The 17,867-nt window shown below is 50.1% G+C and overlaps 1 protein-coding gene and 1 long non-coding RNA gene across 9 annotated transcripts in view; one reads left to right on the top strand and one right to left on the bottom strand.

Moving 5' to 3' along the window:
- Positions 1-17,867, bottom strand: part of GALNT16 (polypeptide N-acetylgalactosaminyltransferase 16) — a 112,170-nt gene that overhangs the window by 6,408 nt on the left and 87,895 nt on the right. For 3 of the 8 annotated variants that reach the window (XR_014809075.1, NM_001244918.1, XM_084966576.1), the window contains 7 exon segments: positions 16,838-16,922; positions 16,443-16,546; positions 10,651-10,777; positions 8,570-8,662; positions 5,903-5,986; positions 2,188-2,329; positions 1,406-1,528 (listed from right to left, as the gene is read on the bottom strand). Coding sequence is in view for 4 of the 8 variants with exons in the window: in NM_001244918.1 (NP_001231847.1) it covers positions 1,406-1,528; positions 2,188-2,329; positions 5,903-5,986; positions 8,570-8,662; positions 10,651-10,777; positions 16,443-16,546; positions 16,838-16,922 (758 nt within the window). In the remaining 4 variants the exon portion in view is untranslated. 8 annotated transcript variants of the gene reach the window in all.
- LOC146401824 (uncharacterized) overlaps positions 1-17,867 on the top strand; it is a 118,298-nt gene that overhangs the window by 70,001 nt on the left and 30,430 nt on the right. The gene's annotated exons all lie outside the window — the stretch shown is intronic.

Genomic DNA, 17,867 nt, shown 5'->3' with positions numbered 1-17,867 from the left:
TGTTTGACAAATGGAAAAGGCAGTGCTCCTGTGAGCCTGACACGGCAGCTTGGAAAGCTCTGTGTCTGCATCGCAGTTTCCCCAGCCAGGCAGCGTCAGGAAATCTTCCTGAGCACCTCCTCTGTGCTGGGGTAAGGCTGTGGGCTTACGAGTCACATCGTAACTCGTAATGAGGTCCATAGAAGCTAGCCACCGACCTGGATTTGAACCTCAGCCCTACCCCTTCCCAGCTATGTGATCTGATGCATTTCGTTTTTTTTTTTCCTCGTTGGCCACCCCGCAGCATATGCAGTTTCCTGGCCAGGGGTCAGATCTGAGCCGCAGCTGCAGCAACACTGGATCCTTAACCCACTGTGTCAGGCCAGGGATCAAACCTGTGTCCCAGCGCCGCGAAGACGCTGCTGATCCAGTTTTGCCACAGTGGGAACTCCTGGCCACAGTTCTTTTTTTTCTTTTTCCTTTTTCTTCCTTTCTTTCTTTCTTTTTTTGCTTTTTAGAGCCGCACCAGCAGCATATGGAAGTTCCTAGGCTAGGGGTCAAATCGGAGCTACAGCTGCTGGCCTGCACCACAGCTCACAGCAATGCCAGATTGTTAACCCACTGAGCAAGGCCAGGGATCGAACCTGCATCCTCATGGATACCAGTCAGATTTGTTTCCACTATGCCACAATTTCTTTCTTTTTTTTCTTTTTTCAAGAAATGTAGGAGTTCCCGTCGTGGTTCAGTGGTTAACGAATCCGACTAGGAACTATGAGGTTGCGGGTTCAATTCCTGGCCTTGCTCAGTGGGTTAACACTCTGGCATTGCCTCGAGCTGTGGTGCAGGTCACAGACTCGGCTTGGATCCCGCATTGCTGTGGCTCTGGTGTAGGCCAGTGGCTACAGCTCCAATTAGACCCCTAGCCTGGGAACCTCCATATGCCACAGGAACAGCCCAAGAAATGGCAAAAAGACAAAAAAAAAAAAATGTAGCAAGGGAATGCCCTTGCTACATTTCTTAAGTTCAGCAAGCCTCAGTTTTCTCACCTGTACAATGGAGTTAGCACTAGCACCCACGCTGCTGGGTTACTGGGAGGATTAGATGAGACGATCTATGGGCGCCCCCAGCAAGGTTCTCAGTAAGGGTAACATTTCAGTGTGGCTGTGCTGGTTGTCGGGGCCAGGGATACAGCGTTGACAGGATACACAGTCCCTGCCCTCACGGAACTTCACAGGATGCAGGATGGACATATAACAACTATTCACCCGAAGTACTTCCTCATGAGGAAAACGATGGCCTTGAGCTTGATACTGGCTTAGGCCCCCACAAATCCTCACCCTGGAGGGCCTGAGTCTGTATGTCACACCCCCACTCTGTGTTCCCCAGGGCTGCTGGCCATCCTGTGCCCAGGAGCGAGGAGCCTTACCTGCCTGCCTTCCCTCGGGTTGCACCCCTGCAGTACGACCAGGGACCCGGGGGAGATGGAGGTGGAGGTGGCAGCCAGGCACTTGCCCTGCTGCTGGATGAGGTGGTCACTGAACAGCCACGCCTGCAAGACAGGGAGCAAAAAGTTCAGCGATGAATGGACAGACGGGTAGACAGGTGATAAAGCAAATACATATGCTGTGTATTTTGGAAGAAGGTCCTACACATAGTAGGGGTGGGTTTCGTGGGTTCTCACTGCACAATTATTTCAACGCTTCTTCATGTTTGAAATTTTTCATAGTACAATCTTGGGGTGGGGGAGCTTAGCTGGAGCTGGGCAGAGGGCAATCGGGGATGGAGGAGGGATGCTGGGGGCTGGGGAGAAAGACGGGACATGGAGCAGGGCAGCCAGGGACCCCAGTCCATGGGGTCTCCACGACCTGCTCTAGTTTAACGCCAGTGCATTGACACTCATACACATGTGCGTACACACAGGAGTCCTGGCCTTCCCGCTGCCGGTCTATAACCCAGGGCGCTGTTTGGGCAGCATTTCTCCCTCTGCAAGGAGGAAGCAGGTGATGCACAGAGGGCAACTGTGTGACAGGCTCCAAAGGGGACAGATGTGGCAGGAACAGACCCAAGGAGCAGTGTATGAGGGGGCAGCTTGCAGAGTCCTTGGGAAATGGGTCTGTAGAGGGTGTAGACAGAGAGGAGATGAAGCTGGGCAGAGGAAAGCCCCTCATCCCACTCCCAGTCCTGACCCGGAAGTCCTACACAGCTTACCTGGGCCGCTGGGGGGTTCTTGGCAGACCCTCTGCAGATCCCCATGCCAAGCAGGAAGTTACCAGCCGTGTCCTGGCCCTGAGTTTCTAAGCAATTAGCCCCCTGCTTGATAATGCTGGGGAGCACTTCCTTCACGGGGACACTGCGAGAAAAGGCAGCAATCAGGCTTGTCCTCTGCCCTCCCCGGGCTTACCCACACTCACCCAGAGGGCAGCACCCAGCTCTCCGTGGGGAGGGGCACTGGGGGGAGGCCTAGCAGCAGAGGGAGGGGAGCAGGGGATGGGGAGGGAGCAAGGGTGCCTCTGGGGAGATTGGGCCCCGCTCCACTGAGATCTGAGCAGCTCTGGGAGACCCAGGGACTGCCCTGGAGACCAAGCCTGAGAGGACCTGGTGGAGACAGGGCTCAATCCAGAAACCAAGGCTCCCCATCAAGACCAGATGCAGCTCCTGTGGCATCTATGCAGTAGCATCCCTGGAGCGGCTGGGATAACCATCACCACCCCTCCTCTGCTCCCTGGCAGAGCCAGGCTAAGCTGGCCTGCTTGTCAGTAGCCTTCTTTTTTTGTTTGTTTTGTCTTTTTGCCATTTCTTCTGCAGCATATGGAGTTTCCCAGGCTAGGGGTCCAATCGGAGCTGTAGCTGCCGGCCTACGCCAGAGCCACAGCAATGCAGGATCCAAGACACTTCTGCAACCTACACCACAGCTCACGGCAATGCCAGATCCTTAACCCGCTGAGTGAGGCCAGGGATCAAACCCTCAACCTCATGGTTCCTAGTTGGATTCGTTGACCACTGAGCCACGATGGAACTCCATGTCAGTAGCCTTCTTAAGTCTGCCTCTGCTTTCTTCTCTATGGACCACCTCCAAGCTGGGCTTACATTAGCTCTTAGGATGCCTTTGTAGAAATAGAAATAGGTATTCCTTTCTAAAATTATCATAATACATGGGTTTTGTTAGAAGAAGGACTTTACTGCCATCTGCCAGGAATTGTTTAAATAAACGTATCATATCTACTAATGTGGTGTGCTTGTGCAGTGCACAGCCTGCACAACTGTTCCTGACCATCCTAATTAAAGTAATACATTAGCAATGGCTGAGGCCAGCTGCAGAACTCTGATCTGAAAAAGCAGCAGAGCTATAGCAGAATTGCAGACAGACCTAGGAGAGCAAAAGCCTCGCCCTTCAGCCCCCTCAGTATCCCCACTGACCATTTGCAAGTGTGGCCCACCTATTAGGATCCCCTGTTTGGAGGAAAGTTGGTATCTTTGGGGCCCACAGATCTCCTTTCTAACTAACAGCCTGATCAGCTCCTGATCCTTCACCCTGAGAACTGAGGCGGAACGTAAATGAACAGACTGAGGATGAGTAACCAAAGAGGACAGAAACGAAGTATGCAATTTCTACCTTAACAACAAAAAATCACTTTTAAACTTCCACACGGCAACAAAACCAACGGAAGATGACTTATGCTCCTCCTTTAACACGGCTGGCTTCATCCACTCTCCTGTCTTGTGATCGATTGAGGCTCATGAGTTATAAACTCCTTCTTCTTGGACCTCAGGGGATGATGTGGGACACGGTGTGGGGACAGGGGTATGGAGAGGAGGGGCACAGCCCTGGTCTCCCCGGAGGCCTAGAGTCCATGGCTCTAACCAGATGTTTCATGCACTCTGACAGAAAGTAAAGAAACGACTATGCCTTTTTCCCTCAGAAAAGACACATTTTTTTTTCCTTTGCTTTTTAGGGGCCACACCCGAGGCATATGGAAGTTCCCAGACTAGGGGTTGAATCAGAGCTACAGCTATGCCACAGCCACAGCAACTGGGGATCTGAGCTGCATCGGTGACCTACACCACAGCTCACGGCAACCTGGATCCCCGACCCACTGAGCAAGGCCAGGGATCAAATCCGCCTCCTCATGGATACTAATCAGATTCGTTTCTGCTGTGCCACAAACGGCAGAAAGAAACTGTCCCCTTCAAAGTGGCCGCTCGAGGGAGCTGTTTATTTATTACACTTTTATAAATTAATGCTCTTTCCTTCACAGCAACTGTCTGGGGAGCTGCAGAAATCCAGGCTGCCAACTTTTTTCAAGGATGCTGCTGTTGCTCAAATAGTGTTGGAATCCCTTGAATGTTGCACCCAGAGTCAGTGTGTTCTGTTATTTCAGTCTTGTCACCCTGTATTTGGGACCCAGGATTGTATTATCCAGGTTCATCAACTAGCTTATTCACTGGACTTGGCTGCAACCTAACTGGGGCAGTTTTCCAAAAAAAATCAAATCTGCCCTCAGAGCACCAAGAGTGGCCTCCTTTGAGGATATGCAGGCTCTGAGGACTGGAATGTTCTGGAAAGCCAACACCGCATCTTTGGGGAAAAGCAGTGGAATAAGCCATTCCCCAAGGTGACAAGACAGCTCCAGTCTGGAAGGAATAATTTTTTTTTTTTTTTTTTTTGTCTTTTTTGCCATTTCTAGGGCCGCTCCCGCAGCATATAGAGGTTCCCAGGCTAGGGGTCAAATCTGAGCTGTAGCCACCAGCCTACACCAGAGCCACAGCAACGCTGGATCTGAGCTCTTCTGCAACCAACACCACAGCTCAAGGCAACGCCAGATCCTTAACCCACTGGGCAAAGCCAGGGATCGAACCCACAACCTCATGGTTCCTAGTTGGATTCGTTAACCACTGAGCCACGATGGGAACTCCTGGAAGGTCTGATGTTAATGTCGAAGTTGTTACTGAGGCTTATTGCCTCTGTAATTGATTCAATGAAAACTATTTATTGAGTTCCCACTGGGGGACAGGCCTTGTTCTAGGGGCTGAGATAAAGCAGTGAATGAAACAGAGAAACACCTCGACCCTCACAGACATGACTACCAAGTGGGGGGAGACGGCAAGAAAATTAATTGGCCACATATATGCCAGATGACGGAAAGGGTGACAGAGGAAAATAAGCAAGGAATGCAGAGATCAGCGGAGTCTCCCACCAAAGGGGACAGTTGAGTCAAGACCTGGAGGAGGTAAGGAATGATGTCTCCAGGCTGCGGAGAAGGATGCTGACATAAGAAGAAAAGAATTGACTCTGCTGCTCCTGGTCATTACAGCTTGTGTCCACTGTTCTATAGCCTGCACATGGGCACCATCTGCCTGTTGCTTTCTCATTTGCCAAAGCAAATATTTTCCCATATTTTTTTCACAGTCTTTTTAATTCTAATACTAATGGATGCAAAATATTTATTTAGATCAATGCATTGTGATTCACTAAACTCAGCCCCTATTGTTAGTTGTTCAATTTTTTCGCAGCAGCAGAGAAGCCTACAGTGGACATGCATTTGTTAATAGCTTTTTTATTTTATTTTATTTTTTCTGCTTTGGTTGCTTTATTTCCTTAGGATAAACTCCCGGAAGGGAGAGGAGAGAGTCGGAGTAAACGACTCTTTCTGCAGCCTTGGCTCCACAGGGCGTGGTTGGTTTCTTAAGGGGACAGTGCCCATTTCTAGCTCGAAAGCCCAGTGTGTTAAACTTCGGCCCCCGTCACACCTCACTTTTAATTTCTGGTAACATCCTCCTGGTTCCTCCCGACCCTTCACACGAAGACAAACACCAGCAGCTAGGAAGAGACAGGCTGCCCAGGCTGGGGAGACAGCAGGCTGAAAGGCCCCCAGGCCGCCAACCCTTACCCAGGCTGGACACACAGGCTGAGGGCTGCACTCACGTGAGCTCCGGGTAGACATTTTCCAGGTACCAGCGGAAGGTCTTGCAGTTCATCTTCTTCCTCTGCTCGATCCGCGTGGCCACGCTGGAGGAGGCGGCAAGGCTCAGAGGGGGTGGGAAGAAACCCCAGGAGGCCAGCCCCCTCTTTCCACCTACCCCAGGCCACCAGGGTCAGGGGCTGTCTGAGCCTGCCCTGCAGCCTTAGCCACTAGCCTTAAGTCATTCTCTGACCTGCAAGCACACCCCAGGGCTCCTGGCCAGGCTTCATCGCTCTCCTCCAATTCCTGCTCACCTTTCAGGATCAGCCCAGTCCATGGAGGCCACGCTTTAATCTCAGCTTCTCAGTCCTTGAGACCTCAGGTAGTAAACCCCTACCTGGGCTTTCTTTCCTTTTTTTCCCTTTTAGGGCTGCACCTGTGACCGATGGATATTCCCAGGCTAGGAACTGAATCAGAGCCACAGACGCCGGCCTATACCACGGCCACAGCAACATTGGATCCAAGCTGCATCTGCAACCTACACCACAGCTCGCAGCAGTGCTGGATCCTTAACCCACTGAGCGAGGTCAGGGATCAAACCTGCATCCTCACTGACACTATGTTGGGTCCTTAATCTGCTGAGCCATAGCGGGAACTCCTGATCTTTATTTTCACAGAGAACTAGAAGATTTCCTTTCCTGTATTCCAGCTGAGCAGAGACGACCAACAAGAAAACCATGCTTTAAGCATCTTTCCAAAATTTGGCAAATAAGAACCATCTGATGTGTCCATGGACACCTTCCTCAGTGACACAGACCATGAGGGCCACTGACAGATAGATGAATTCATTGCTTCTCTGAGCCTGTTTGTTCTCTGTAAAGTGGGGAGAATTGAATCAGATGAATTAGGGGGATGTAAGTGTCTAGCCCAGGGTGGGTCCTCAGCAAATGTTCCTTCCCCACTCAAAGAAAAACTGACATGGCTTCTTTTTTTTTTTTAAGGGAGAGACATAAGTAAATAGAAGGAGATCCATTGAGGATCACTAATAATGTTTTCAAACATTTCAGACCACAACATTAAGAAATAGGAGTTCCTGCCGTGGCTCAGTGGAAACGAATCTGACTAGTATCCATGAGGACGCAGGTTCGATCCCTGGCCTCGCTCAATGGGTTAAGGATCCAGCATTGCCATGAGCTGTGGTCTAGGTTGCAGATGCAGCTCAGATCTGGTGTTGCTGTGGCTGTGGTGTAGGCTGGCGGCTACAACTCCGATTTGATCTCCAGCCTGGGAACCTCCATATGCCAAGGGTGCGGACCTAAAAGGACAACAAAAAAAGAAAAGAGAAAGAAAGAAAGACATCTTATATTGTGATCCAGTATACCTATGTGCATATATGTCTACATACACACGCAAGTGAAACAGGAGTTTCACAAAACAGGAGTTCCCGTCGTGGCTCAGTGGTTAATGAATCCGACTAGGAACCATGAGGTTGCGGGTTCGATCCCTGGCCTTGCTCAGTGGGTTAAGGATCCAGCATTGCCATAAGCTGTGGTGTAGGTCACAGACATGGCTCAGATATAGTGTTGCTGTGGCTGGGGTTTAGGCTCTGATTCAACTCCTAGCCAGGGAAATTCCACGTGCCACAGGTGTGGCCGTAAAAAGAAGAAAAAGTTCCATTAAAAAAATACCTATCCTTTGATGATGGCTGTACAACTATAAATGTAATAAAATTCATTGAATTATAAAGAAAAAACAATACCTATCCTTAACTGCAGTCAACTGCTACTTTCTGTTCTGTACTAATCTGTAATGTTCTAGTTTTCGATCACTTAAGAAAAAAATACTAGCTCCAACCCACTAAATTGGTTTCACAACCAATCTGCATTTTTTTTTTTTGTCTTTTATAGGGCCGCTCCTGTGGCATATGGAGGTTCCCAGGCTAGGGGGCTAATTGGAGCTGTTGCTGCCAGCCTACGCCACAGCCACAGCAATGCGGGATCCCAGCCACGTCTGCAACCTACACCACAGCTCACAGCAACTCAGGATCCCTTTTTTTTTTTTTTTTTTTTTTTTTTTTTGTCTTTTTGCCATTTCTTGGGCTGCTCTTGCAGCATATGGAGGTTCCCAGGCTAGTGGTCGAATTAGAGCTGTAGCCACCAGCCTACGCCAGAGCCACAGCAACACCGGATCCTTTACCCGCTGAGCAAGGCCAGGGATCGAACCCGCAACCTCATGGTTCCTAGTCAGATTTGTTAACCACTGTGCCATGACGGGAACTCCCCAATCTGCATCTTGAAACTACTTAACTAGTCTGTAGTCGTAACAGTCCAGGGCAGAAAAACTGGCTAACAGAGCACCATCAGGTTTTGAACAGCAAGTGGTAGAGCCAAAACCCCCAGTTTTTTCTGCAGCGAGTCAGTCTTAAGTACTCGCACAGATGTCTGTCCTGCAGGCAGCCAGCAGCTGGGCCGCACTTCCTAAGTGAGCCCTGTCTGGTTGCGTCCCCCCACAAGGCTACATCCACCCCAAGAACCAGAACCTTGTCTGTCTATCCCTTCAGGGCCCCAAGAGCCCAGCGGCATGGAGCCCAGTTACTAAGCAGATGCTGAACGCTTCCCTGGCTTACACACGATTTCGTGTTTTGCTAAGGTTGTGGCAGAAGGCAAAGGGGGACTGGGGGAGGGACCCACCTGCCGAAGGCCTTCCCGATGGCTGAGGGCCGGGCCTCGTAGTAATACTGCTTGTATTCATCCATCCACACCTCTGCAGTGCGCTTGGTATTCCTAAAAGGAGAGGAAGGAGCAGGAGAGGCATAATGTCACCGGGGCGGTGACAGGGTTAGGGCTGGGATCAAGATCAGCTCTGTACAGTACAGAGTAAGGACACGGTCAGGAGAATAGGCAAAACAATACTGATGGGGGTGCTTATCCATGAGCAGGCTTTGGGGGATTTTTCCATTTTAATTTTTTGTGGAGTATAGTTGATTTACAATGCTGTGTTATAAGTAGTCTTTCTGGGGGGCAGTTGTCCATATCCACCAACTCTATGGGTATGGATGCTCTCTGACCCTCTGGCCGCAAGGAATCTATTCTACTGAAATACCAGCATGCGGGCAGCATGTCCAAGAATCTTTGTGTAAGAAAATGTTGGCCATAATCTAAATGCCCATCAATAGGACAATAATGAACTATGTTCACATGATGGAGTACTAGATAGCCTCGAAAAAGAATGCCATGGTTAGCACGTACTGACATGGAAGGATGGCCATCATTTGGTGTTGAGTGGCAGAGAAGCAGGCTGCAGAAAAAACACACAGCACGGCCTCATTTACAGACAAACAAACACAAATGCATGTGTCTCTACACGGAGACTCTCTCTATATATTTGAAAATAAATTAAAAGGTCTGAAATGGGAGTTCCCTGGTGGCCTAGTGGTTAAGGATGCAGCATTGTCACTGCTGTGTCTTGGGTTCAATCCCTGGTCCAGGAACTTCCACGTGCTATGGGTGTGGCCCCAAAAAAGGCCTGAAATGATAGACTAGAAATGTATTAACATAGTTACTTTTTTTTTTTTTTTTTGTCTTTTTGCCTTTTCTAGGGCTGCTCCTGTGGCACATGGAGGTTCCCAGGCTAGGGGTGTAATTGGAGCTATAGCTGCTGGCCTACGCCAGAGCCACAGCAACGCAGGATCCAAGCTGAGCCTGCGACCTACACCACAGCTCACGGCAACGCTGGATCCTTAACCCACTGAGGGAGGCCAGGGATCAAACCCGAAACCTCATGGTTCCTAGTCGGATTCGTTAACCCCTGAGCCACGACAGGAACTCCAGCATAGCTACTTTTGGAGACACAAGTGGATAAGAGTGAGACAGGATAAAAGGGTCTTTCACTTTTTCCTCTGTATGATATAAAGAGTAAATATGAGGAGTTCCCCTTGTGGTTCAGCAGGTTAAAACCCAACTAGTATCCATGAGGATGTGGGTTCATCCCTGGCCTTGCTCAGCGGGTTAAGGATCCAGTGTGGCAGTGAGCTGTCCACATGTGAACCTCCACATGCTGTAGGTGCGGCCCTAAAAAACAAACAAAAAAAGGTACAAATGAGAATGTACAATATATGTACATATATGTATGTAGATAATATATAAGAATCTTTACAGTGAACATGTGTTACTTTTATAATTATAAAAACAATAAAAATGGGATGGGAGAAACAAAGCAAAAAAACCAGGCCATTTGATGAACTAGACAAGGAAAGGTGCTACTGCCAACAAGAGATCCTGGCAAGATGAAGCTCATCCTTGGGAGGGAAGCTCATGGAGCCTCCTCCTATCCGCCCCTTGCCACCACCATCAGGGGAGTGGGACCATGGGGGTGGCATCAGGGCCCTGCCCAATCCCCATCAAGATGAAGTGCCCGCTGTGGCTGGGGACAAGGATAGGCAGACACTGATGGAGTCACGGGTGGGACATAGCATCCCTGAGCAGTACTTGGGATCCAGTGAGTGCAGGGAGACTCCAGGTTGGTCATTTGGCCGGTTTTCCAAGACCCTCATGGACAAAGACAGTTAAGGCAAGAGGGGTCTGGTAGGGACACTCCCAACTTCACTCTTCTGGCCCTCAAAGTACCAGAATCCCAGAATGGGGGTGGATGGAAAGGGGCAAAATGAGGTCCGGAGAGGTGGCGTCGCTGCTCTGCAAGTCACATGAGTAACTGACAGGGCCGGGATCTATGTCCTGGCTCTTGGTACAGTGCTCTCTGCACTGAGACTTACCTGATGTAGGTGAGGGCGTTGCCCTCAGGGAAGTTGTAGGGGTGCCGCTTCCTGAAGATGTGGCCCACGCGGCTGCAGGGCACGATCTCCAAGCTCCCGCCGCACATCCACACCCGGAAGGAGAGCTCTGCAGAGACGGCAGCAGTCGGGGTGGGAAGGGCCCCTCGGCAAGTCCCCCGTGAGTGGGGGTGGGAAGGTGCTGGCTTCCTTTGCCTTTGGGGTCTCCTTGGAGGCTCATGCTGCGGGCAGAGCTCCCGGGTCTGTTGCCATGGGGTGCACCCACTCCTCAACGTGTTCCTGGCTGCTCCCTCCATGCGTGTACCCACATCCGACACACTTACACACTCCACACATACATACTCTCCACACACACACACAAAACACACACACATCTCACATCCCCCTCCACACACACCCCCTCCAAACACACATCACACACACATCCCCTCCACAGAGACACCACACACACATCCGCTGCCTGCACACCACATACCACACCCCGCACACACTCCCCACATCTGAGCCCTGAGAGAGCAGTGGGGAAAGCTTTGCAGAAACACCGAAACCATGAGTAGAAGGAAAACGGAATCGAATGGCAGTATCAGTTATTTCCACCTCTGTCTGCAAAGTCCTAAACACACTAAAGAAAAACACATCTGCGGAGTTCCCATCGTGGCACAGTAGTTAACGAATCTGACTAGGAACCATGAGGTTGCAGGTTCGGTCCCTGGCCTTGCTCAATGGGTTAAGGATCCAGGGTTGCCGTGAGCTGTGGTGTAGGTCGCAGACGTGGCTCAGATCCTGCGTTGCTGTGGCGTAGGCTGGTGGCTACAGCTCCAATTAGACCCCTAGCCTGGGACCTCCATGTGCCACGGGAAGTGGCCTTAGAAAAGACAAAAAAAAAAAAAAAAAAAGAAAAACACATCTGCTTGTCAGTCAGATTTGGACAATGGAAAAGCTGGAAAACCAATACCAACCAAGCAAAAGGCTGCTCCAGCTGGCACCTTTCTGCTGCCGGGACCTCCCTCATGGCCCCTGGAGTCTCCATTTACAGGCTACCGCTGGCCCTCTTGAGACACACTTCTTTTGGTGATGGTGGTGACCCTGAATGAGCTTTCACAGATGACCGTGGCCCCTAAAAAAAAAAGCTTTCCCCACTGCTCTCTCAGGGCTCAGATGTGGGGAGTATCAGGAGATGTGAGCAGTGGTCACTCTGCCTCCCAGGAGGGGGCTCACGGGTCACCCACTCTCTTCTACACTCAACAAATGTCACTTCTGGCAAGGACCCACCTTAGCAGCTAGCTGACCCTCACAGTCTTCTGAGTTTCTACTTTCTTTCCTATTAACCTACAGCTGGACACCTGGTGACATCAAAACATCTCCCTCTGTCCCAGAAAGTCCATAGCCCTTGTTTTTTTTTATGTTTGTTTGTTTTTCATTAAAAAGGGGGGGGGGATGGAACTAGAGACTCTCATTCTGAGTGAAGTAAGTCAGAAAGAGAAAGACAAATACTGTATGGTATCACTTATATCTGGAATCTAATATACGGCATAAATGAACCTTTCCACAGAAAAGAAACTCTTGGCCTTGGAGAAGAGACCTGTGGTTGCCAAGGGGGGGGGGGGAGGGAGTGGGATGGACTGGGAATCTGGGGTTAATAGATGCAAACTATTGCATTTGGAGTGGATAAGCAATGAGATCCTGTTGTAAAGCACAGGGAACTATCTATATCCAATCACTTGTGATGGAACATGATGGAGGATAATTTGAGAAAAAGAATGTATATGTATATATGTGTGTGTGACTGGGTCACTTTGTTGTAGAGTAGAAATTGACAGAACACTGTAAACCAACTATAATGGAAAAAATAAAAATAATTAAAAAAAAAAACAATTTTTTAAATGAATTTCAGCCTTGGTCCTTCTTCCCCCTCCTCAGTTGTCTGTAAGGACCACTTGTAGTCCCTTGCCTGGCCTGGGGGCGCTCACCTGGCACAGCTCCACAGGGCCCACCTCCTGGCCAGCCTTTGTGCACCAAGTGACTTCCCCATGTGGTCCAGAGACCAGGACTGGATATTTGGCATATGTGGACCCACACCCAGGGCTGGCTATGGTATGCGCTGCCCTAGGTCTGCCTGCAAACTGCCAGGCCTCTGTCCCTTCTCCTGGCCAGAGCTCTGCAGTTGGTTCAGCCACTGATATTTAGAAGTGGGGACAGAAGATCTGTCTTCTAGTTCCAGTTCTGCTAGACTAACTTTGTCATGCTAGTTAGGTCACTTCATGCCATTCGGCTCACACTCTCCATGCTGCTATTACTTATTGTCATGGTCGATCAATGACAGCGACAGTCAAAGCAGTGACCATCACGCATTCACTGAGCACATATCTCTGTTCTTTACGATTGATGTCTAATTCTCACGGCAACCATGCGATGTTGGTGCCATTATCCCCACAATTTGAATAAAGATGGACACGCAAAGATGTTAAATAACCTCTCCAAGGTCATCTGCTTATTCAGTTGCAGAATTGCAATGTCAAGTTCACACATTGTCTGGCAAGCAACATTGTGAACCAGATTCTTCAGCTGATTTAACAGATTTTTACCGAGGATCTTTTTTTTTTTTTTTTTTTTTTTGGTTTCTAGGGCCACACCCTCGGCATATGGAGTTTCCCAGGCTAGGGGTCGAATCAGAGCTGTAGCTGCTGGCCTGCACCAGAGCTACAGCAATGCCAGATCCGAGCCGTGTCTGTGACCTACACCACAGCTCATGGCAATGCCAGATCCTTAACCCACTGAGCAAGGCCAGAGACTGAACCCTCGACCTAATGGTTCCTAGTCAGAGTCGTTAACCACTGAGCCACAACAGGAACTCCCTGAGGACCTATTTATGATAGACTGACAACACTGCTGTAGAATCCCTTATGTTAGTAGGAGAAGAGAGAAACTCAGGAAAAGAAGAAACGAAAATACAATTAGATGAGAAAAAGAGGAGGATGCCTCGTCTGCTGATGGTAATAAGCATGATGAAGCAGGTGGCAGATTGGATCTGGTTAGTGGAACTGAGGTGGGGCTGCAATTTTGATGAGGCTGATTAGGGATGTTCTCAGTGAAAGGGGACATTTGAGCTGAAGTCTGAAGGGGATGAGGAAGGGTCAGGTGGCTCTTAGGGAAGAGCATTCTGGGCAGAGGGATCAGCAAGGGCACAGATCTAGAGGGTATAAGAACAGAGTTGGCAGCAGTGGAATGAGGTGGGGGGAGGGCAGTAGGCACTGAGGGCAGAGCTGCTGGTGTGGGCTTGTGGGCAGATGGCATAAGGGCTTTGGGTTTTGTTGTGAGTAATTCGGGAGCCCCTTCATGGTCTTGAGCAGTGGAATGACATGATCTGACTACATTTTGTTGTCGTTGTTGTCTTTTTGCCATTTCTTGGGCCGCTCCCGTGGCATAGGGAGGTTCCCAGGCTAGGGGTCAAATCAGAGCTGTAGCCACCAGCCTACACCAGAGCCACAGCAACGTGGGATCCGAGCCCCATCTGCGACCTACACCACAGCTCACAGCAACCCTGGATCCTTTTAACCCACTGAGCAAGGCCAGGGATCGAACCTGCAACCTCATGGTTCCCAGTCGGATTTGTTAACCACTGAGCCACAATGGGAACTCCCCGACTACATTTTAAAAGGATCCCTGATATGAGCCACAAGGTTTTCATGTTCGCACACGCACACCCCCACCCCCACCCCCGCCACTCTGGGCTCAAGGTGGCCTCTGGGCTCCTGTGATTGGCTCCCTCAGGAGGCACAGGAATGAGTCTCAACTTGGGCATTTCCCCTCCTTCAACAAAAGAATAAAACAAAAGGCCCAAACCCACCAGCAGCAGGGATCTCCTGGCTCAAAATCCCTCTCAGCAGCTGAACATCTGAGCACCACGGCTAGCCTAGGAATTTCTTCGAATTTCTTCGAAGAAATAAAACCCTCTCTGGAACCACTGCACGGTTCACCTTTCAAGTTCCCCAACCCCTGAGCCCTGGCCTCAGGCAGAGTTTGAAGTGAGCTATTTGATCATTCACTTGTTTCTCCATCAGGCCTCAGCCTAAAAAAAAAAAGAAAAAGAAAAGAAAAGAAAAAAGAAAAAGAAAGCAAAAGCCCACTGGATGCTGGAGAGACCATTAGTTTCCCAGCCCTCTCAGTCTTTCCAGGAAACCAGTTTTGCCAAAGCTCCTTTCAGGCTGAGACTGAGGACACAAAAGAGGGCATTTGGGCCCAAAATGCATGAAAGGAGGTCAAAATGGAAGGGTCACTGCACCTCAGTTCCCAGAATTTACTCCTCCAAGTGCCTGCCTGGAAACGGTTTCCAAGAGGAAGCCACAAAAGGGAGAAAATCCCGTGTCTGTTTCCGCTCGGGTTGGTTCTGAGTTGGAGCTGCGCTTCTTGCTGTCCCGCTGTCCCCATCAGGGAGGGGAGAAAGACCTGGTCCTCCCACGCCACAAACACACACTCCGACCCGGCTCACACGGCACAACACTCCAGTGGCTCCCATAAAGGCGCAAGTGACACCTGTCGGATGTGGAGTTTCCTGACGGAGATCTGGAAGGCGGCGCCCACCTCAGTTTGCCCACCTGTCGGATGGGTGAGATGCCACCAGTGCTATTTGCTTGGCAAAAAAACCTGGTCAGGATGCCCAAAAGGAAGCCATGGGAAAGGGCTCTGCCAAGGATGGACTGGGGCCACTGCTGGAGCAAGGACAAGCCTTTGTGTTTTACAAGCCTCCAGGGACCTGCCCCCCACTCCCCGAGACCTCTGGGACCCCACTCCTCAACTGGGGGGCTGCCCACGTGGGCTACACCACTGAGCTTCCTTCCTACGTGAGGACAGGCTCACCTGAGGGGGAGAGGGAGGGTGGGTGTTTATCCCCTGACAACTTCCGTGCTCCCTTCCCATCTTTCAGACGGAGGGGTGGCCACCCCTCCCAGGGCCCAGAACAGAGGCAGCTCTCAGCTCATGCACTCCCAGCCCAGCCCAGCCCTACCCTGGCCCTCGTGGGTCCCTATAACTTGCCCACACTGTGTAAATAGGCCCTTTCACAAACTGCCTTTAACCCACAGCAGATGTTCCACCTTTATCCGACTTTTATCTCACCTGAGCCTCATCAGGGACCCAGCGGGGTCAGGGGGTGGGGGGATGGGGGAGGTGGGGGCGGGTTCACTGGCTCTTCCCTTTCCTTCTGGGACTAGACGGTTCCAATGGCCTCACAAGTAATGATAATGGCCGCCAGCATCTTCACCCCTCATCTCACTTAGTACTTAAAACCGCTTCGTGGGGAAACTCAGGCTCAGAGAGGCTTTCACTTGCCCAGGATCAAACAGCTTGTAGGTGGAAGGACCAGGATTTGCACCCATTGCTTACCTTTAAACACTACCCGCTCCTGCACCCGAGCCCCCGCCCCCACTAGCCTTTCTGGTTGGGAAGCAGCCACGTGGAGAAGCTGCAGTCCACTTCGAATGTTCCTCCACACATGCGTCTAGCCATGTGGCCACAGATTCCCCTGACCACCCAATCTCTTTGTTGACTAGCTGCGTGGCTCTGGACAAATTACTTAACCTCTCTGTGCCTCAATTTCCTTATCAGTAGCATGGAGATAGAATAGTACTTACTTCAGAGATTCGTTGTGAGGATTTAAGGAGTTAATTGTGTGAAGTCCTTAGGGCCTCACACATGGAAAGTACTCAATCTGGCTTTCCTATTATTATTATTATTATTATTATTATTATTATTATTGTGGTTATTTCCCAACTTACCAAAATTCTCTCCCCCCCAGATGTCCATCTGGGCATCATACTTTCCCAAGTGGTTAAACCAGGACTTGTCAATCACGAAGATTCCTCCAGCTATGACAGGCGTCCTGGGAGCAAGGAGAGGAGAGAGGTAATACGCAAGCTGGAGAAGCTGGGCCCCTCTAAATGGCCCCAGAACCCAGGCCATTTGCCCAGGGATGGCCTGCTTGCAGAGTCCCTGGGATTGGATGTCTGGCTCGTTCCCTGCCCTTTGGCTTCTCTGTTTCTAGGGCCCAGAACAGAGTCAGCCCTTAGGTCATGCACCCCCAGGAACCCCAGCGACTTAGACCCCCGGCAGCCTCCCAAGCCCCTGACTCAGGGAAGGAAGGGGTCTTCCCGGAGCCCACAGCAGCCCTGACCTTATGGGCTTGGTGGGGTCTGTCCGGGCAATCTTCTGCTCAAGAGGGATCTGTTCCCACTTGAAATGCAGGCTCCAGTCGAATCCTAAGGGACAGAGCGGGGTGAGGACAGGGCTCGGGGGCTGCTGTCCCTTCGCTCTGCCATCCCTCAGAATCTCCCGTGATCAGAGCCCAGCTTGCACAGGGCCCTGGGCAATTTGTGCAGTTATTCCTTCATTCAGAATGAGACAGGTCCCTATCTTAGAGAGTTTCAATCTACTGGGTAAAACAGACCACAAAGATAAATTGATAATGGATAATATGTCAGTGGGCATGAAAAGTGCTGAAAAAAGAAAAGAAAAGAAAAGAAAAGAAAGGAAAAGAAAAGAGGGGATGCCCATGCTATTCTAGTAAGAGTAACCAGGAAAGGCTCTCTGATGAGGTGACATTTGAGGAGAGACCTGAACGAAGGACTGATCCATGCAGTTGTCTCGGGCAAAGGAATTCCAGTTAGGGGAACAGCAAGTGCAAAGGCCCTGAGGTGCTTTCCCAAAGAAGAAATGCCTGGCTCCCTTCAGAATCCCACTCAACCTCAAGCTCTAACTACTGACTCTGTCTATTTATTGGAAGTCTGGCCACCACATAGGAAACTCACTTTGCCCATGAGCTCCCAGCAACAGAGTCCCCAGAGCAGCCTTGCCCACTAGAACTTCCTGCCAAGTTGGAGATGTTCTGTATCTGCTTGGTCCCTCATGGTAGACACGAGCCACATGTGGTTACGGAGCACCTGAAATGCGGCTAGTGTAACTTAGGAACTGATTTTGGATTTTATTTAATTTTAATTAATTTACATGTAAATAGCCAAATGTGGCTATTGCCTACCATACTGGACAGCTCTTAAGCCTGGATTACCGCTGTCCTAAAGAAATACCATGCAAGCCAGCAATGTAAGCCTCATATATAATTTAAATTTTTCTAGTAGCCCTATCAAAAAGTAAGAAGAACATATGAAATTACCTTGAACAATATATTTGGCAGGGAGGGGCACAGG

The sequence above is a fragment of the Sus scrofa genome, chromosome 7, assembly GCF_054392235.1.
Source record: "Sus scrofa isolate SSC_HxYL_T2T_F1_AM1 chromosome 7, Sscrofa_HxYL_maternal_Yorkshire_Landrace_v2.0, whole genome shotgun sequence".
Lineage (NCBI taxonomy): Eukaryota > Metazoa > Chordata > Mammalia > Artiodactyla > Suidae > Sus > Sus scrofa.
Note: the sequence above shows the minus strand (reverse complement) of the source record. Positions and strands in the feature narration are given on the sequence as shown.